A 21,850-nucleotide genomic window follows, 5' to 3' on the forward strand; every position below is an offset into this window, starting at 1 on the left:
GAGTGGGCTAATAAAGGTATATACAGTAATATCTTTTATTGGACCAAGTTCTGTTGGTGAGACAGACAGACTTTTGAGTTCCTCACTGCTCTTCCTCCAGTCTGGGGAAGGTACTAGGAGTGTCACAGCTAATTACCAGACTGAACCTACAGTTCAGCAAAAATAGTTACCACATATTCTAAGGGACTGTTAAAGGTGATGTGTCACATTCACATCCCTGCAGTCATCACAGGACTAAAGGCAGAGTCAGTGGGTTATAGATTACTGTAATAAACCATAGATCCAATGGTTTTTCTAAAGACCATGTTTGTTAGAGCCTAGCAAAATCATGTTACGTTCACAAACTTGTCTTCTGAAAGTGTTTCGCAGGTTTCCTTTGCGAATGGGGAGTGAAAGGTCAGATACAGAGCGAGCACTTTGTGCACAATGTTCATCTTAAAAGGGACACGACGTGTTTGTCTTTTGGTATCTTCCTGGGTAAGTGCATTAAATTTTCTGGATTCACCCGCATGTTTGTTACTGGGACATTCCGAGCACTGGATGAGGAACATGCTATGCCTTGTGATAGGGGCATGTGGGATCCATGGATCTAGAAAGGCGTGTGCAGGTTTTGCATCTGTCCTTCTGCCAGCATGGTCTGGTGCCCCTTTGAATTGGTGGATCGTCATCTGTGAGGAACTTGCTTTTGATAATGAGTTTGGGGAGGTTGTTGGAAGGCCAGAAGAGAGGGCTCATGAAAGATTTCTGTTTGGGATGAGGGAACCACCAAGTAAGGGCAGTAACTGATTTTAGCATGAGGTGGTAGGTGACAAGTAGGGGTGTGTACCCAGAGGGGTTATTGTGGCCTTCTAGATCATACGCAGTAATTTCCATCAATGTTTTTTTTTTCGTTTCTGGCTACTTTCACCTAGATTTTTCTGCTCCGACTGTACCTGTTGGCACCTACCATGGAAGCAGTCCCTGAACTGCAAGGAACTCAATGCCAGCACTCCAGCCTCTTGGGCTCCGCAGGTTGAATACCGGAGGGCAATCTCAAAAGGCCTTTCCACTTCACCAATCTGAGCCAGGAGTACTTTCCAGTTCACCCTGTGACAAGACAGCAAACTGCAATCACACACGTGTTTAGCATCTGGGAACCTAACCTGCTTCGGCACATTTATAAACCCCACCAGGTGGGTGGCTGCATCACGAGGCACCAAAATACCTTTAAAATCTAGTCCACGAAGCTGGCTCTCTTCCTTGTTTCTAGCTGCTAAATGGTTTTAAAAGGCACCTAAAAATACATAAAATACAGTCCGAAATATTACTTTTCCAGGCAAGACGTATCGGTGGTAGCCACTGAGACGTTACATCATAGTTAAAGGTCTATTTGATCCTAAAAGGATGGGGAGGTGAGTCCACACAATAGGAAATGTGAGGCCTGTGCAAGACACACTATTAAGATACAGTGCATACTATAGAAACCTGAGAGCCCTTGTTATAAGCACATCAAATAGTGCAGAAACGCCAGCACCTTTAAGATTTTATGGCCCATCACATCTATGTAGATCTGTGTTAACTGATTAATTACCTAATTCATTACCAGTGTTTTACATCAACTGCCCGCCCTTTCTCTGGTCACAGGATGCTGCTATTCTTCCCCAAGCTTCCCCACCCCTCACCCGCTGCCCCCAACCCTTTGGAGAGTCACTCGGACCTAATTAAAACCAGCACAGTCCACAGCCCTTTCAGAATCTGAAAATATTTCCCCTTTTCACGCCTTTGGCATTTCGTGTGGAATTACACCTTTGCCAACATTGTAATAACATTTCATTCTGTTTCACACATCTCCAGCACTGAATCACAACTCTATTACCTTTCTCCCAGAGCAAAGTAACCTAGTGCCTCCAGCAATGAGAGGTCATTGTTTTGCTGCTTATTATATTATCCTAGAGTCTCCAGAAACCTTCAGCTCTGCACTAGAAATGCATTTATCTTTGCTATAACACAACACAAAATCCAAGACTATTCGGCCCTGGAACCCAGCTCCCCTACTTCCATTATATTACCTTGCCTACTCTAGCCACCACGTTCCTCCCACACAGGAACACAACTCTGTTACTGCTGCTGGAATGCAGCATATTGTCCACATTCTACAGCTGAGTTCCCACCGCATTCTCGCACGAGAGCAGCCAGAAACCTCGGATACTAAATCACAATTACGCTGCTGCAGTTCTGTACCACAGCAGATCGCCCAAGAACCTCCAACACCGATTCACGACTCTGTTGCTTGCATTATATTATAATACAGTAAACCCTCGATTTAAAGGACCCCGTTTTAATGCACTTTGGAAATAATGGATGCTGGCTGCACGCCCCTCCGCCCGCCAATAAATGCTGGCAACTTACCAGAGCCGTTGGAGCGGGAGCTACCAGGGCTGGAGGAGCCACCATGGCTGGGGCCGCTGGGGCCGGAGGAGCCACAAGGGGTGGGGGCTGTGGAGGGGAGCGGGAGCGTGTCGGCACCCAGGGGGCGGGGGGAGCCGCAGCACTGAGTGCGCCGAGAACTGCAGAAGGTGGAAGGAGCCAGGCCCGGGCGCAGCATCTCACCCAGTAATTGGGAGAAGGATATGGAGGTGTGAGGGGAAGAATGGGGGAGGGGAGGGGAGGGGAGGGGAAGGGAAGAGGGTGGGCAGAGGACAGGAGTGAGTGATGGGCAGGGAAGGTCAGTGCATCATCATGCAGTATAACCATTTGGATTTAAACAGACTTTCAGCATTACCAGACACCCCTTCCCCCGTCAGTCTGTTAAATCGAGGGCTCGCTGTACTGCATTCAAAAAGCTCCAGCACCGAGACTCAACCCCATTAACGCCACGATACAGTCTGACAAAGCAGCACCCAGAGCTTGCAGGTAACATGTAGCTCTGAATCACCCAGAATACTTATGGGCAACGCTCCCTCTAATTTTTACATGCATGTGGAGAATAAATTTTGTTATGCGCACCGCAACGTGTGGATGTGCACCACTAGTAGACCCACACGCTGCTGGCTGGGAGCACTCTGCTAATCAGTTGTGTGGAATTCTAATCTCGCTGGGGCAGCCGCCCAAAAACTCATCGTACTGGGAACAATGCTTGGGTGTACACCTTGTCGCTAAGGAGTACTGCACAGGTATTCCCTAGGATAGCTGTATTGTGACGCACACCCTCAAGTCCAAAATCTAACTGTGGCAAATTCTCTCCCTCAATAAATACTGCACTTTCTTTGCTAGGTCCTGGTATCCAAACAGCGGCTATTCAAAGCCAATTTAATTTTCTTAATGAAATCAGGAACAAAGCTCTTAGCAGAAGATGGATGATTGAAGCTGGCTTTCAGATAAGCCCAGCCTGGCAATACCTTTACTATTGATTTTACGTCAGGCTAGCACTCAGTAAACTGGTTAATATTACTACAGTTCTAAATATGGATGTGGAAACTGCTGTGCATACTGTAGGGGGTTCTCAGAGCCTGATAAGTCTCTGGGCATCTGCAAGGAAAGAAAAAGAGCACAGAGCTGCAAACCACGTGATGTTTAATGGAAGAGAATTCAGGAGACAGTGGGTGGCCCTGCTCATTTCTATCGTTCATCAGTGTTCTCAGCACTAGGAGCCTCATAGCCTTGCTGTCTCAGGGCAGGTCTACACTAGACCTGAAAGTCAATCCTAAGCACACAACTCTAGCTATGGCAACTGAGTAGTTATAATCGACGTATCTATAATCAACTTACCTCTGTCGACCTCCCTTACTCCTCAGGATAATCAGGAGAACGGGGTTGGACTGTCGAGCCCCGATAGTTTGATTTCGCATGCCCCCTCTAGGCGCACAAAATCAAATCCTGGGTCAACCTCCCAGTAATGTAGATGCACCCTCACTCTGCTGAGCAAAGCGTCTTCCCCTCAGTTAAGACAAGTCCCTTCTATTCAATGCCTTACTGTCTCCAACAAAGACAACTGCTGTTGACTTGCCAGGAATAACACAGTAGACCCTCGACTTATGCGGGAGGGTTGCGTTCTCGCAACCCCCACATAAGCCAAATTTTGATCAACTCAGGGGAGCCAGGAAACTAATGAAGGCAGCAGGCCTGATCACTTTCCTGGCTCCAGCGAGTGGAGGGGAACCAGGAACCAGGTGGCAGCCTGGTTCCCAGATCCCCTCCATTCACTGGAGCCAGGAAAGTGACCAGGCCTGCTGCCCTCATCAGTTTCCCCGCTCCTATCAGTGGCGGTAGCTGAGAGCCTGCCTCTCAGCTGCCGCCACCATCAGGAGCAGCTACCTCCCCTGACTGAAGCAGTTTCTCCACTCCTGTCAGGGGCAGCAGCTGCTGCTGCTGTCAGCGGTGGCGTCTCAGGAGCTAGGGCTGACAGGAGCTAGGAAAATGACCAGCGCAGCAGTACTGGTCAGTTTCCTCACTCCTCTGAGCGATGGGGAGCTGGTGCCAGGTGCCAGCTCTCTGCCACTCAGAGTTGTGTTAACCCAAGATACGCGCAACTCGAGTGCCCATATCTCGGGAGCCTACTGTATTTAAGAATCCAGACAGTCGCTTTATTAGGAATGAGTTCAACTCCATGACCAAGAGAGTTGGAATGTTGGCTAAGCTAGAGGGACAGTTTCTCCCAGGATCCTCTCCACGCTACTTTCTGGTGGGGATCTAGTACGTGACACTGTGCTAAAGCAGAGGAAGACATGAATTAGAAGCATTATATCAGCTGTTTCATTCCTCTAGGAGTTGACCGGTGGCTGGTGAAATGATGGCAGCTAAGATGAAATGAGTTAGCCAGTTAGTCAGCACGGCCCTTGGGCAGAAGGGGTAGGGCTGGAGGCTAGATTCCCCTTCAGTCCTTCTCTGCTTGTACCACTCAGGGACCAAGCTGCAATTTAAAGGACAGTAGCAGTGGTGGCCAGGAGCCTCGGACCCTTTTAAATTGCCAGGTCCCAAGGCAGCAGCTCTCCCCTACCCCCACATCGGCATCCCTAGCCAGTGTGAAGGAACTGGGGATTCCCGGTGCAGGTGGTATTCTCATTCCCTACTGAGCAAAGAAGGGAACCTAATAATGGACAACATCAAGAACGCTGAAGCGTCAAGTGATTCATTTTGCTTCATTCTTTGCTAAAAAGATAAATAGTTCCGAGATACTTCTCACAAGTAACACTAACTACAGAGGGGAAAGAATGCAAGCCAAAGACAGGGAAACAGATTTATCAACACTTAAAGCATGTTAGCCTGATGAAACCCTAGTTTATTTAAGGAACCAGCTGAAGTAATCACAGAACCATTAGCAATTGTCTTTGAGAACTTCTTGACAGTGGGCGAGTTCCCCAAGGAGTGGAGAAGGGGCTTTCACAGGGTCTATCCGTAAAACTGAGAACTAAGGGGAATTGTGAAAATGTCAGACCAGCCAGCCTACCTTTGATAGCTGGAAAGATCCTGGAGCAGAATGCCACGGACTGTAGGTACACAGTCGGCACTCACCTGACATAAGCCTTATTTCCGTAGCAAAGAGCTGTTGCTGGCATGGATTATGGGATCAGATTTTACAATTCTGCAATTTACATTCACACACTTACAGGAAGACTCGCTTAGCACCACCTGGTAGTGATAATTGAATGAGGATTATTTTCCCTTTAGCTGGTGTAGAACAATCGTCAGGAAAAAGGGAATTCCTATACTAAAACAAACAAACGATTTGTCTGCTGTGGTACCTCGGCCCCACCTCACCAAGGCCAATGCCTAATTTTTTAGAGCAAAGATGAAAAAATAAACAATACATCCGGATATTTGAACATTACTATATTGTCAAAGGAAAACGCACTTCCTGGTCTTACCTAGTGGCCATCTTTTATCCTGACCAATGAGGATTAGCAGCTCCTCTTTATTTTAGATATGGGTCAGCAATCCCTGGCACGGGTACCAAGAGTGGCACATGAGCCAATTTTCATTGGCACACAAGGCAGGAGCTCAGCCCTGCCCCTCCTCCCCCATGCAGCCAGGAGCTTGCTCAAAGCCATGCTGTCTGTGGAGTAACAAGAGACCAGCTAATGCTACCAACCACCACCTAAACCATAAAGCTCTGCATCTTTGTTTATTGATTAATGAAGCTGTTGTAAGGAGAACTATCAGTGATTTTAAAAAGCACCACTGGCACTTGGACCGTATATAGCAGTCAAAAGGTCAAAATTCAGCACTCTGCCTTGGAAAGGTTGCTGACCCCTGTTCTAGACAGTATAGCTACAGATGCTATTTTAAGGTTTTCACCTGACCTATTAAATTCAGACCAGGCACTTTGATGTTTGGTTTGTTCCAGCTGTCTCTCTACTTCATTCTTTCACCAGAAAGCTTTTACCAGAGTCTGATCTGAGCTGTGGGTATGACAGAGCAGTAGTTTCAGCATTACCAATCTGGAGCTGATTCACTGCTCCAAGAACTGAGCCCCCACTCAGAAAAGCACCTCCTTCTCATACGTGCTACACAAACGTAGGATGAAGCTGGAATACTAAGGCAAAAGCACCGCTGAGAAGTTCTGAAGGAAGAGCTGAATAGCACAGGAGACCACCAGAACTAATAAAAGAAGAACATAGTGAAATGGTCGATCTGTAATTGGGGTTGGGTATGGCTTGACCACACATGTGAGGGCTGCGATAGACTTTTCTTTGGTTTCTGCACATCTGAAAAGATAGGAGTGCTAATTTTTTCTTCACATAAGTTACTAATCATGCCTCAAGCGGATCATGAGGTAATAAGTTTCATTGGTTAATGATTTGCTGCACAGAGGCTTTTCCCTTATACTATCATTTGCTCATTTTACATCCTGTTCTACTCTTAATAGTACAGTATTGTTTAGAAGCAGACAAAAATATTTACAAATCCCAAACCATCCACAAATCCAATTATTTCAGGCTGGTCTTCCTGTCAATTGGTAGCACAAGGCCTTCGGCTAGAAAAGAGGAAAGCTGTTCTTGGGCCATGTGACTGCCATGGAGAAGCCAGCTTAATATGCACTAGTAAGTCCCACTTGTTTTGCTGCACACTCTACACTACGTTTCCTTTGTCCAGACTGGACTTGTATAGAGATTTCTAAACTCAATCCATTGTAAAAGAAAGGAACCATAATTTTTTTCCCAGGGTCTCTAATTCCATCCCTTTGTTTTCCCCATTGCCAAATATTTTAAACATGACTGAAATATATTACATATTTTAGATGTCCTTAAAACCAGGTGTCTGACCGCCTGTGATTGTCACAGGTCCCTGTGAACATTTCACTCCACTCATTAGAGCAAACGTATTGAACTCAATGTCCTGACAAATTTCCAGTTGAGCAAATTAAGTTCTACCTACTCAAATTCTACTACAATTTTAATTAGAGAGGATAATCTTATCTTCACCCCCCGGAGTTACTGCAGCATAGGGTTACCATATCTGAACTTTCTAAAAAGAGGTCAACCCTGGGAGGAAGCGTATCTGCGTCAATATATACCAGCTCACTTATTAAGGTACTGAGTACTGATGTATATATTATAGTACAGGGTCAGCAACCCTCGGCATGCATGCCCAGAGCTGCACTCGCGCCAAATTTCATGGGCATGTGAGGCAGGGGCTCAGCCCTGCTCCTCCTCCCCTCAAACAGCTGGGAACTTGCTCAACGCCATTCCGCCTGTGGATTAACAAAAGACCAGCTAATGTTACCAACCACCACCTAAACGGTAAAGCTCTGCATCTTCATTTATTTATTACTGAAGCTGTTGTAAGAAGGACTATTAGTGACTTTAAAAAGTATCACCAGCACTCAGACCACACATAGATGTCAAAAGGTCAAATTTTAGCACTCTGCCTTGGAACGGTCACTGACCCCTGCCATACTACATTAATATAATGTGAGTTGGTAGATACTGATACGGATACACACCCTCTCAGGGATGTCCTCTTTATTGAAAGTTCAAATATATGATAACCTTACTGCAGCAGTCTTCAGGTAGGCTATTAAAAAGCTGCTAGCTTCCATTCCACAGACAGTTGTTTGTCAGTAAGGAGTGAAGTGATCGCTATGTATCCAAAACAGCTAGCAACTTGTGAGGAGTACTCTGTTAATCAATCATTTAATAATAAGCAGCAACGGACCTGACAGCGGACCTGCTGTGGCCAGCAGAGACTAGTTACATTCCTGCAGTGGCAGTCTCTGGGGTGAAAGAATGACATCAAAAGGCAACTATTTCCCCTACCAGGCTGTCAAGGAGACAATCTGGAGTGGGAAGGACCTTCCTGGAAGGAAAGTGAGCAAGAACTGAAAAGGGGAGAGGAAGGGATTTGAGGGTTAAGAATTAAACTTTTAAATCGAACTTTGCTGTCTTTGGCTCACCAGAACAGGAGACTTGGCCAGGTATCTCTATAGCAACAAAAGGTGGTGCCAGGGAATTCAAGGAAAACAAGGTCAAGGATCTGTTGGTAGAATTCTCCATGGGAGCCAATCATGTGAGGTAAACAAAGAGCTTGCAGCGTTCTTAACCAATGCTCCTCAAAGGCAGGCAGGCAGGAGAGGATGGCAAGGACAAGGAAGACCGCAAATAAACAGCCTCATGGGTTCCACTCTCTCCTTCCTTGTTAGAACTGAGTCACCCTATTGCTCTTCAAAGCACCCTCTTTGTGTCTATCTCATATGCATTCTGACACATCCAGGAATGAAAAAGCAACTCCATGGAAGACCAAAGTAAGAAATATCCAAGCTAAGGTTCAGCCTCTCACTCCCTCTTCTGCCCTGACCAGAGCATGTCAGAAAGACCAGACACAAATGTGGAATCTGCAAAAGTCTGGATCAGCACCGGGACCTGAATTTTGTGACTTGGGCTCTACTCTTACACCTAGCTCCTGTGCCCAGGGAGGCAGCTCAGGAAGGAGCAGCCCTGGAAAAGAAAGAAGATACGTAGAAAATGTCATTCATGGCCAAAGCACTAGGGGCCAGATGACTGGCTCCAGCGCAGGCTCTGTTGACTCCCCTAGCATTGTGAAGGAGCCAGAAAGCTGGCCTAACCAATTGCCAGATGATTCTCATGGCACATGCGAATCTGCAAATGTTCCATAATTTGGGGAAGAGGCCTGAACCATGAGGGACATTGACTATCTTGGAGGTGGAGGAAAAGCATCCCCTCCACGCCTGATCAGTGAGAAAAGATCTGAGGCATTTTCAAGGCATTTCTATTCACCACGGCAATTTCTTGGTGGAGATGACCGATGGTATCAACTGCAGGGACCAACAAGTTAAGTATGGATCTATTTCCTTTAACTATGGAGGCTGGGTTTTGAATAACGGTCCCGCTGTTAAAAGTATACAGACATCAAAAGTGATGCAGGACTCTGCAGCCTGTGTGTCAAACAGCATGCTCTGCCAGGAAGCGTAGGTGGACACTCCTCATCATGCAGACACTTGTGGTAAGGGTCAGATTGTCTGAGAATTAAACTACACCAAACCCTATGAAATTTAGGTTTTGTGACCAGAATAACCCATGACACTGCTTAGAGACCACTACTGAGGGAGCGTTTGGGACTCAGTAGATGTTAGGCCTGTAATCTCAGCAACAGGAAGTGAATCAGATGAAACAGGGGCATTGTTACCCTCCTGAAGGTATGGGAGGAAGTGTCATCCACTGTTCAAGTGTCTGTTATTCATCTTCTTCTGTGTCATAGCCCCCAAAGGATGAGAGTCTGGTACAGGCTGCAGCTATGGAGATTAACTCCTTAGCTCACACTGTGGAGACACACACACTTAGCTCTAAAGCATGGTTTCCCAAACTGGGGGGGTGTACTCCCCCCCAGGGTGTGTATGAAGAAATTCCAGTGGGGGCATGAAGCAACCCGCTCTTCCCCTTCAGGCAGGCGGGCAGCTGGCCCTAGCAGCGCAAGGCTCAGGCGGCTGACCCGCTGTTTAGGCGGGCAGTTAGGGTGGCTGGGCAGCTGGCCCCAACGGCTGGTGGGTGGGCAGGGGGCTCTGACATCACAGGGATCAGGCGGGTGGGCAGCTAGTGTGGGCAGCTCTGATGGCTGGTACAGGGCTCAGGCATCTGGCCAGCTGGGGTTGTACCAGGCATCTGCAAGCCGGGCTGTGAGCCTGGCCGATCCACAGTCAGCCTCTGGGCTGGGCTGGGCTGGGCCCAACGCAGTGTCTGGAACCCCAGCCAGTGCTGCAGCTGTTCTCTGCAGGACCCGTGCCTTGCCTGTAGCTCTGGGGCCATGACAGCAGCCCATTCGGGGTAGAGGTGGTGCCCATAGGGCCCAGGCCATGTCCAGCATGGGGCTGGAACCAGCCTTCACAGCCTGTGGCTTGCATGTTGTCAGCCCAGCAGGGGTCAAGCTCCAGCAGGAGGGAAGGGGGCCCCTGGGCTGGAGGTGGGCACTAAGGCTCCGGTGGCTGGTATGCAGCTTGGTGCAGGGCAGCACAGCTCCATTGAGTCCGCTATCCGCTACTTTCCAGACAACATATCTGGCAATCCCATTCATAAATTAGTACACAATCCATTCAGTGTTGATGTCGATAGATTGCCAGAAGTAGTGCAAGAACAAGCACTCAAAATAAAATATGATTCAAGTGCAAAAGAATTTCAAAAATGCAAGCTTGGAGGAATTTTGGATAAAATATTTCCCAAAATACTCGAAAGTTGGGGAAGAAGTGCTATGCATAATTCTTCCATTTTTGTCAATATAACCCTGTGGAAAAAAGCTTTTCAAGTTTACTCACATTGAAAACGAAACAAAGAAATCAACTGGACATCAAAAACGATTTGCGTTGTGCACTTTCATCTTCTAAACCTAGGATTTCTCAACTCGTGAAGAAAATGCAGCGTCATCCTTCACATTAAAATCATTGTTTCTGCTGTTTCTGAGGTTAAATTACGTTTTTATTAAATTTTTGGGCCAAGAAAAACTATTTGTTCTTATTTTTAATTTTAAATGACATTTTTATATCAAGTTTTTGTGTTTATTTTAAATTAGGAATTGCATTTTTTGTTAAGGAGGGGTTGGATGATGGAAAAAAAAGAGGTGGAGGGCGTGAAGGTCTCTCAAAAATCAAAAGCGGGGTGCGTATATGCCTAAAATTTTGGGAACCACTGCTCTAAAGGTTCCCAGTTCAATCCCCAGTGTTGGACAGCACAGAAATCAGTGACTTTGGGGAGATAGGAGCTGACTTTAAAAGAAAGAATGCCCTAAGGGAACGGCCCACCAGGCAACAAGGTAACAGGACTTACCAGGTGTTTGCCTCTTGCCCAGCTCTCAGAGGGACGATTATCTTGTGACTTGTCTCCACAAGTTGCATTTCAACTGTGAATCCCTGGAGAGGAGGAGCAGTGCCCTGTGAATATATGATCATTTCCAGAAGGCAAGATTCTATGCTCCGTGGCAGAACAGGGCTATGCAGACTGAACTCGCATCTATCCAAGAACCTGCTGGTGTTCAGGAGCAGAATCTCCCCTGAAGAAAAGAAGGGGAGAATTCAAAGGGAGAAGACATATAACGAGGAAACAAGAGGAAGGAAGGGTTGAAAGAAGCAGTGAGGACACAGGAGGGGAGGAGAAAGGACAAGAAAAAGTGAAAACCATAAGAAGATGTGAAAGAATTAAGTTAAAAAAAAGGCAGAAAATAAGTAAAGAACAGATCAACAGAGAGATGAGAAAAGAAAAGAAAAAGAAAAACGAAAGCAAGGAGAGAGAGAGAAGGGAAAAAAGGAAATAGACAATAGATAAAATACTGGTTAGAAACAGCACAGATACAGGTCTGCACGCGAATATGAGTCAGCTTAGTCTTGTCAAAGGGCTGAATTTCCTGGGAATCTCACCCTCTGTAGTTAAAAGTAGCTTCTGTTGACTCTGGTAGAAACAAAGCTAATTCTCAAAGAGCCACAGGTGCTGGAACTAGAGGGGCAGAGGGTGCTGCAGAACCCCGTGGCTTGAAGTGGTTTCCATTATATACAGGGTTTACTGTGTGGTTCAGTGGCTCTCAGTATCCCCACTGTACAAATTGTTCCAGCACCTTGCGAAGAGCCTGAATCTGGCCCGCTGAACCTCTCATTTCAATGGGAGCAGGACTGGACTGTAGAAACGCAAAGATTATGGGCCAGATCCCAAAAGGTGATGACTATCTGGGACCTTACACTGAAAGGCCCTGAGCACCTTAATTTTCATTAAAGGCAAACTGAGCTGAAAGGGCTTGGAGTCCTGCAGACTTGGGTCCCCTCAAAACCAATTACTTACACCAGGAGTTAAAGTTTTCCAGCTTTTCTCAGGGTCTGGAAGTTGCTACCTATGGAAGTAGCCACACTGTGCACCACTGATGAAAGAAGTGACTTGCCAAAAACAGAGGCTGGGAGTTTTTCCTTTGCTTTTGCCACACAATAAATATTTCACACATCTATGCAATGTGCTCAAATCTAGTGTTTGAAAACTATATGGAAATATCAAAGGCTTTTTAATATACACGTGGTTCTCAGCAGTTTGTTCTCGAGAGTTTAGGGTGGGATTTCATGATGGCTTCATGTAAGGAGGTATAGTCAATGTGGCATTCTGAGAAACAGAAGGAAGGGTGGCCAGAGACATGTGTGTGTGGATATATGCGTATACCTTTGTGAATGAACTGGAAGTTTGTCTACCTTCTATGTCTTCTCCAGATGAACTGTTCTCCAGAAGTTGATGCTGCTGCTGTGATACCAAGGCACTAACTGAAGATGGTGCCCAGTCTGGTTTTCCAGAGGTGTCCACAGATGTTCTCCAGGAGCAGATGGACCCATATGTACAAAATGTTTCTGGGATGAGAGAAACATTTTCATTGGTGTGCCACCTGCCTCCACGGAGGCTGTCAATCCAGGATGTTAACAAGCATATCTAGATTTCTCAGTTCATTCTTATATTCTAAGGCCCTAAGTCACTATTGTGAGTAGGTAGTCTAGCATCTTGCATGACACAGGCCAGAAAACTTCCCTGAAATAATTTCTAGAATGTATCTTTTAAGAAAAAACTACCTTAATTTAAAATGGCAAATATCCGCAAATCCACTGTGTAAAATTGTTCCAACAGTTGATTACTCTCTCTGATAAAAATTTACGCATTATTTCCAGTGTGCATTCGTCTGCCTCCGACTTCTAGCCATTGGATCATGTTATACCTTTCACTGGTAGACTAAAGAACCTGTTAATAAGTATTTTTCCCCATGGAGGTATTGTAGGTACACATAGGTACACGTAGACTGTAAGCAAGTTACCACTTAGCCTTCTTTTTGTTATCCTAAATAGACCGAGCTCTTTACATATATCATTATAAGGCAGGTTTTCTAGTATTATAATCATCCTCATGGCTCTTCTCTGAACCCTCAGCAATTTATCAACAAAATAGTTTGCAACATCATGGCTAAAAAGGAACTGTCAGAGGAAAGAGAGGTTGCTGCCCTTGGATTGGAAGGATGGAGATTCTCCCATACGAAAAAAGGGAGACCCCAGGAAGATAACTCTGGACCTCTTTGGATGGTGTAAATCAGCATATTGCCACTGAAGTCAGTGGAGGTAAAGCAGTTTATACCTACGGAGGGTCTGGCCCATTTGTAACAAGAGAACATCCAGCACAGCAAAGGCATGGAAGGAGGATGGATCCCTCTCATTGTGGGACACAGAATGCAGAAGGTTCTCTAGCAGAACAACTGTTACGTTTACACCACAAAGAAAAACTGAGCCTGGCACTGAGTCTCAGCAGCTGGGTTAACTGGCTTGGTTCTCTCCAGGTTAAAAACAGCAGTGTAGATGTTTCTGCTCTGACTGGTGAGAGAGCCTGAGCAGGAAGATCCACACTGCTGTTTCTAGCCCTGTAACCCAAGCCCCACAAGTCCAAATTCCCTGTCTGAGCTCTGAGCCTTGGTGCCAGAGGTTTTTCTTCATTGTGTAGACATAGCTTAAAAGTTGTCAAAAGTACACCCATCAGAATGGCTTCAGTACCCATACGACCAGCAGAGGAGAACCCCTGCAGAGTAGAACGGTAAGGCCCACTCGCAGTACTGACAGCAATGGAGCATCCTGGCCACATCAGATTTCATAACCAGCATGTTATAAATCACCAAAGAACAAATTCACTGCTGCCTTCTCAATCTCATACAACTGCCCTCAAGGGACATCCAGCTGCAACTGTCCCCTCTGCCCCTGTTGGCAAGGCCTGACCCTCTCCCCCACCCCACCCAGCACAGCTTCTCCTGGGGGCCTGCAGCTCAGGGCTTCCCTCCCTCCTGCTCCTCCTCCTCCCCAGAGCAGCTTCTGCTGAGGCCTGGGGCTCAGGGATTTCCGCCCCGCCCCACCCAACCATGCTGATTCTACCTGTGCTCGGTGGCTTGCCTGGGGTAAAGGGGAGCTGAAGACGCTGAAGGCTCCTTTCTGCACCCAACCTGGCACGATAGAGCCCTCACAACTGTGTGGCTGAGAAGAGCACATGGGTCAGGTAGAAGGCAGCCCTGCTGCTGTTGGCAAGAGAAATCAGCTAGAGGAAGAAGACACAGAGGAACCAAGGAGGCTGGCAGCAGAGGCGACAAAGACATTCTTAGGCATGAGGACACACAGCTGCATTTGGCACCTGAAAATTTGGTCTCCATATTTTCAGGTGCCCTATGTGGGGAGGGATAGCTCAGTGGTTCAAGCATTGGCCTGCTAAACCCAGGGTTAGGAGCTCAATTCTATCAGAGGGAGGGATAGCTCAGTGATTTGAGCATTGACCTGCTACACCCAGGGTTGTGAGCTCAATCCTTGAGGAGGCCATTTAGGGACTAGGGCAAAGAGATGTCAGGAATGGTGCTTAGTCCTGCTAAGAGGGCAGGGGACTGGACTAGATGACCTCCTGAGGTCCCTTCCAGCTCTAGGAGATGTGACTCACCAATTATATATGTAGCTGTATGGTTTGCATCGTCCAAGGGACAGTCCTAGCTTTCCTACACTACTTGTCACCACAGAAGAGACAATTGTTTTTCACGTAGTATTGAGAGTAAATAAATATTTGTCATTGAACAAGTAATTTGTAATTGTATTAAAATACAATTACCACAATCAGTAAATTCAGGGAACGCACAGAACATTACTATATAGATCTTGGTTCCAGCTAGCTAAGGTTTTTTTGTTTTTTGTTTTTGTTTGTTTGTTTGTTTGCTGAGGAACCTGCTCTATTAATTAGCATTTGCTTCAGGAATTCCTCATATTCAACATCGATTATTTTTATAGTGGGTTGATGGAGCAGATTTTTGTCATGTGGTTTTTTGGTTTTTTCCCCTCAAAATGGAGAAAGTAACTTGAGGCTACATTAGCTTGCTTGAGTCTGTTCCATTTCACCTAGGGAAGCCAGTAGTGTGGCTTTATCAGGATGGAAGCTCATGTCCTCTGTTTTGCATGGATCCTGCTTAAGAGATAGGAAGGACGACATGGACAGGAGTGGTAGTACCTGGACTGGAAGACTCATCAGATGACACCACCACATTTTTGCCTGGAGACAACCTGGAAGGGGCATTCAGCAAAGAAGGGTTTTGCTCATGTAATCCAGAGCAGGACACGGCAACTGTAACAAAACAATAAAGAAGGGGGAATGTTTACATATATTGATCCAGGATTAGAATTGTTAGGGCTCCTATTACATTACAGTAGGACCATCCACCCAGCACAACCGGCCAGCATGCTTCACTGTTGTAATACAGTGCTTCCCCAAGGATGCCTTCATTATAGCACTATGGCTCCCAGAGACACATGTACTCTAGCAACATAATGCCACCTCCATTACCTATATATTCTTCCCAGCTATGACTTGTTACTGCAGCACCCTGGCCCACCAAAAATGCACTTTCTACCACAATATGTCTCCAAAGTGCCCATGTAACAGCAGCATACTCATCCAACAACACCCTCCTTAGAGCAGAGCCATCTATCTGCCCAGTGATAGGTGGGCGCGCGAGCGTGTGTGTTTTTCCATGTAGAGGAGGAATATATAATTTTTGAGTTGGCTGGAAATGGGGAGGTGGAGGCTACCCTATCTGACTCCTCAGCAGTGACCAGTTATGAATGACTGCTTTGTAGTTCACAGTCTCCAACCAACTTTCTAAAACATTAATAAAATAATTTTACTGTTGCATACGTGACCTAGATTTTATAAAGGTTTTATGAACATTCATTTGGGACCTGCAGAACTTGCTTGTGACTTCCTTGGTCAAGAACAATGCCCCATCGTAAACTCATGCTAATAAAACCTTCACACCGCTGTAAAAAAATCCAAGGAGTTTTTACTGCTTTTCACGAAGCCCGAGATCTTCACAGGTGCCAAATACAAACTATGTTTATGTGTTTTGCAGATGCCAGTTTTTACTGATGTTCTAGATGCAGGTGCTTGTCTGTCATCACATTAATAATTCCCTTGTACAATATCTGCCTCAGAAACGACTCTGCCTTTCTCTCATTGCATGTTTTATTGACATCAAATAAAGGTAGTGGGAGACTCCCCCACCCCACTGGGGGCACCAAGAGTCCTAGGTCCTTGCTGGGGCGTCGGGGGGTTTCAGTGGGGGGTCAGTTGAAGCAGTCCCTTGGAATATGTTAGCCACCAGGGGAGACTTCCCTCTGGTGGCAGGAAGCCCCCAAATATCTCAGTTGTGGGGGGCAGAAAGACCCCCAAAATATTTTTGGTAGGGGCCAGCTGAAGTCGTCCCCCCGTGTGGCAGAAAGGCCCCACATGTATATTCAGGGTGGGGGGGCAGTTGAAATAATCCCCCCCGGTGGCTGCAAGCCCCCAAAAGTCTTTCCCGCCCTTGGAGCCTAACCATGCACAAGCCAGTGCATGGTGCTGCCTGGCAGAATGGTCAGCCCCAAACGGCAGGCATATCCTTTCATTGAGTTGGGAGCTACCCATGTGATGTGGTTGAGTGTGGGAAAGATCCCGATTGCGTGGCACCTCTGGGGGAGGTGAGGGGCATGCACAAATGTAAACCACTGAGAAAAAGTTTTTTGGCTCTTATGCAAGCACAACCCCCACAACAGCCTAGTTGCCACGTGGTGCAGTGGGGCAGCGGCGGGTGCCAGGCAGCGTGGAAAAAAATACCAAGTATAGAGACAGAACCATGAACTCTGTGTTGGGGTTATTTGTAATGGGTAGATGCTCTCAACGTGCTAACAGCAAAGAAAGTAATCACAGAATTGTAGAATCATAGAACACTAGAACTGGAAGAGACCTTGAGAGGTCATCAAGTCCAGCTCCCTCCCCTCTTGGTAGGACCAAATACCATCTAGATCATCCCTGATAGGTGTCTCTCTAACCTGCTCTTAAATAAGACTTTTCTCAGGCTCTCATACAAACATGACCCCACAGCTACAGGTTTCCTGGTCCTGATTTGAAATTCATGGTCTACCTGTTATCTATGTCCTGAAGACCTGAAGAGCAGTGGCCAGAGCCGAGCACCGAGGGGCATTGTGGGTTACACACAGGACACCTCTGGAGGCTAATAAATTTGATTTTAAGATGTGGCGTTTCCACTCTGGCCTTTAATCAAACTTTTGAATTCAAGCTTGAGGCTACACCCGTCAGGTAATGATGATATTGTAATCTCAATATTAGTGCTCCCTAATTCAAGGTAATGGTATTTAAAGTGAAGACAATCAAATTGACCGAACTGCCTTAAATTTGAATTTCTCTCATAGTGTAGATGCGGCCTTAGTCCCTGTCACCCATTAGGAGGTGGTTTGTGGTCTATAATGTAACAAGTTTGAATAATGGAGCTCTCACACAGCAGCCAGCCCTTGTTATACAGGAGGTGTAGCCTTGGTCTCCACAGGTCAAAAGCTGATCTCGTTAGTTTCATGTGTGGCACCAACAGACCCGGGTTGCCGGCCCCAGGGATAGAACCTGTGAGCATAGGGTCTAAAGCCCTGCGCTCTACCACAAGCTAAAGGACAGCTGGCTCTCAGCCAAGGCTGTAGAGCAGAGACTTCACTCACCCCAGATGAGGTCTCAGTGCCTCTGGGTACGACACATGCTTTGCTCAAAAATATGCAAGGACCTTTGCTTTACTCTCTAGCTACGTCTACACTAGAAGCATCTGCCCACAGAAGTTACTGTCAGAAGAGATGTTCCGACAAAACTTCTGTCAACAGCTCATATCTACACATAAAAGTGGATGAATGTTTCGATCCGCTCTGTTCACAAAAGGACCCCCCCCACTCGAGCATTTACACAGCTTTTTGTCAACAGTGTCTGACAACAAAACACATTTTGTGTGTAGATGCTCCATGAGTTCGGTTGTAAACAAAACGGGTTTTGTCAAAACTCTCTAGTGTAGACACAGCCTCTGAGTATTATCAGACTTTGTGTATTGTAACCGACATAAAGAAACTTTATCTGGCAGACTACAAGATCTTTATGCAGCCTCTGGAACACCACAAAATGTGATATTCTATTCCTCTCGAAAAAGTATATTACTTAAAATACGTGTTTGACTTTTAAGCTTTCTGATCTATGTCTTATAGTTACACCCTGGCTCCAAACAGACAAAGGCAATAGAGATAAAAGTTAATAAGCATAATAAGCAGATTGTCAAAGCTCATTTTGAAAAATGAGGTGGAAGAACATTGCAAAAACTACCGAAACCCAATCCTAGCCTGCGGCAATCAAGATCCTATTGTAAACCAAATTAGAAAGTCTTTGTACCAAACATGGAGATCTCCAGACTCGTGGGAAATAGACACGTCACTGCCATCTTGTGCTCCATGCCCTTTGAGTGGCTGAATTATTGTTGCTGACCTGCTGTCCCAATTTCTGTTATCACTGCAGCTGATTCAAGGTTTGACTGCTGCAAAGTAAGGCTCTTCAGCAAGTCTGTATTACTCACCCACATGCTCAGATCCCAGCATGAAAATCATGGGGTCCCTGGACCTTATGGCAGTCATGGCAAAAGTCCTGCTTTCGACATTCTTCTCTGTCTTTATATATATATGTGTATCATTTCCTTTGAATTTCTTCCCCTCACAACCATAAGTATCCCTCTGTTCTCCTCCTGCTTCCCTATTAAACATAATCCTTCTTACTAGAATTCCATGTCAAGAGGGTTAGGATATTCAAGGCCTGGAATACTGCACTAGAATGAGAAGCCAGGAAGAACTCAATCTGTTAATTACACTACCCATCTCTCACCTTCTGTACTAATCTATTCTGATCTGACAAAAAACCAGTGGAAGATCTGACAGATGCCCGGAGATGTTCCCAATGCCCGATTTTGAGAGCATGCTGTTTGCTGAGGCCAGAGCAACCGAGAGGGAAGGAAGACAGACTCCTGGAAAGTTCATTAGGAGCCACAATTCATTTGAATAGAAAAGGAGCTTGAGAATCAATGGTAGATAAGGAGCTGCTCTTGGCTCTCACGTGAATTTGTGTCCTATACTCTTTTCTTTGCTAGTGGGAGTGGATTCCCAGTTATTATTGAGTGACAAAATGATTGACGGTAGATGAGTCCATCCAGGAGATGAAGACAGAATATTCACAATGATTCGACCCAATTCGGGCTCACACTTTACCTTTTAAAAATCTGCGAGTTTCCTCCTTTTAACTTTGATGGCTATGTGACATATGCCCCACACAGCCAATAATAGTAGGCATTCTCCACACACCTTCATACCTAGTGACATAAAAGATGCTCCCTATTCTACAAATGACCCAAGATACCCTAGTCTTGTTATCACTCAGGTCTCATAGGGAATGAGTTGCAACCTAAACATATTCTTAAGACTGTCTCTTATTTACTGTCCAATTAGCCAGTGCCAGGAGCTGGTTCCAGGCAGTCAGGCCTGCTGGTTGGAGCAGAGGTTAAGCTGGGTGGTCAGAGTCCATAGACAAGCCAAATCAATACCAGAACTGGAGTCTAGATGTAAGTCAAGGGTCGCAGCCAGGTGGTCAGAGTAGGCCTGGGGGTCAGGATGCAAATCAAGGGACAGAGTTGGCTGGTAACAGGGCTGGAATAAGGTCAGAGTTGGGCCCAGGCTGGAACAGGGTTTGAACAAGGCTGGGGCAGGAAACTGAATCAAGACCAGACCAGGAATCTAGACAATCTGTTACATTGTGGCAGGGGTTTGCTGGCTGAGAAGTGCTGTTGCAGATCTGGTAGGCTTGGGGAAATAACTGAGACGGGGGGTGAGCTTACCCAGGATCTGCTTAAGGACAGGATGCTGCCATATGCCTGGGGATTGAGTCACTGCAGGCACTTTTAGAAGAGTGAGTCATGGCAGCTGAGTGAGCAGCCCTGGTTTGGCTAAAGATTTGCTTTACATTAGCCAACATCCTCCTCCAAGGGTGCTTCCCAGGTATTCCTGGACCACGCTGAGCAGGATGGGACTGGTAGAACTCAGTCAGTCAGGGCATGGATGTTGGTCGCTGGCTCCCATCAGAGCTCCTCCTAGCTGTTACCTTCTCAAAATATGAAGTACAGAAACTTCCCTCAGAGGCCCTTGGAATTGAGGATTTGACTCACAAGGTCTGCGCCATGACCGGAGGACCTGAAGTCCCCAGCAGGTCAGACATGGCAGGGATGCGGGAAGTGGAGGGGAGGGATAGGTGGATCCCAGGATAGAGCAGGGGCTCTGATGGGTGCATTTACACCCAGAATTACTGTAGGTTAACTCTGCAAAGGGTAGAAGTTAGATCCAAGTGACCTGGTAGAAATTCATAAAATGCTCCATGCACTGTTCTAAGACTTGATTTGCCTGCTCTGACTGCCTGTCCATTTGGGGATGACAGGAAGAGGAGAGATGCAGTTCAATATGTAAAAGGCAGAAGAGCTCCTGCCAAAAGTGCGTGATGAACAGTGATCCACACTTTTACGGAAGGTAAACCCTGAAGCTTGAGAACATGGTGAAAGAAGAGACTGGCTGTCACTTCTGCAGTGAGGGCCTTGTAGCTGTACTGGGGACTAAAGAGCTCTATAATAATGATCAAAAAACACATTAATATGGATTTCCAGGATCAAAAAGGAGTGAGCAGGAGGACCAAGGTACCCAGACACTTAGTACAGGTGGGGGAACTTGTGCAGCATACTTCACACTAGTTTATGTATGATCGCACAGAGATGAGCAATCTGGGCCACCAGAAATGTTGTGTGATCCGTTTTATGGTCTTCCAGTGTCTAGCCTGGCCCAACAGAGGTGAGTCATGGCACTGTCAAGCAAATTGGGAGATGGGGCAGGACTCTGGAGGCAAAACATGTCCTGTCAACAGAAACACACCATTTCTGACAGAGTAGTCTGGGTTAGCATCCCCAGGGTCCCAAACCAGCATACTAATTCACATGCATGTTTCAAGGACTAATCTAGGTTGTTACTTTCTGTCAGGCTTCCAGTCTGGCCAGTCATGTTTTACTACTCTGTCCGCCCAGAAGTTTGAAGCTCCTCGTACTCTTTAAACATCCATGTAATGAGCTGCTGACCTCCTTGGTGGGATAATTAGTGAAGATGTTGAATAAGACCTAAAAATGATCCCTCTGATTCTCTACTGGATGCCTCTCCAAATGAACACGTTAATGTTTAAGTTATGCTTTTTTAAGCATCTCTGATTCGGTTTTCAATCCACATGACAGTGTTCCCTCCCAAATCACTGTGAACAAATTTTCCAATTACACTTCAGAAGGACCAAATCCAATGTTCCATGGAGACCCAAGTACATTCTGTTCACTGCATTCCCAATGCATGCAAATGATGCATGCTAATTTGGTAGTTTCAGATCTCTATATAGGATAGATGAAGAATCAGATTAGCCTGGCGAAATTTATTTTTTATAATCCCTGCTTCTTATCTCTCTATATATTAGAGTCT

General features: G+C 46.1%; 1 protein-coding gene across 1 annotated transcript in view; it reads right to left on the reverse strand.

Moving 5' to 3' along the window:
• The window catches only part of LTK (leukocyte receptor tyrosine kinase), a 165,552-nt gene that overhangs the window by 61,106 nt on the left and 82,596 nt on the right, over positions 1-21,850 (reverse strand). The window contains exons 2-5 of the mRNA XM_074998858.1: positions 15,459-15,572; positions 12,647-12,799; positions 11,250-11,472; positions 947-1,086 (exon numbers count right to left, since the gene is read on the reverse strand). Of these exons, the coding sequence (XP_074854959.1) occupies positions 947-1,086; positions 11,250-11,472; positions 12,647-12,799; positions 15,459-15,572 (630 nt within the window). The remainder of the gene's footprint in view (positions 1-946; positions 1,087-11,249; positions 11,473-12,646; positions 12,800-15,458; positions 15,573-21,850) is intronic.

This window comes from Carettochelys insculpta, chromosome 6 (assembly GCF_033958435.1).
Source record: "Carettochelys insculpta isolate YL-2023 chromosome 6, ASM3395843v1, whole genome shotgun sequence".
NCBI classification, from domain to species: Eukaryota; Metazoa; Chordata; order Testudines; family Carettochelyidae; genus Carettochelys; species Carettochelys insculpta.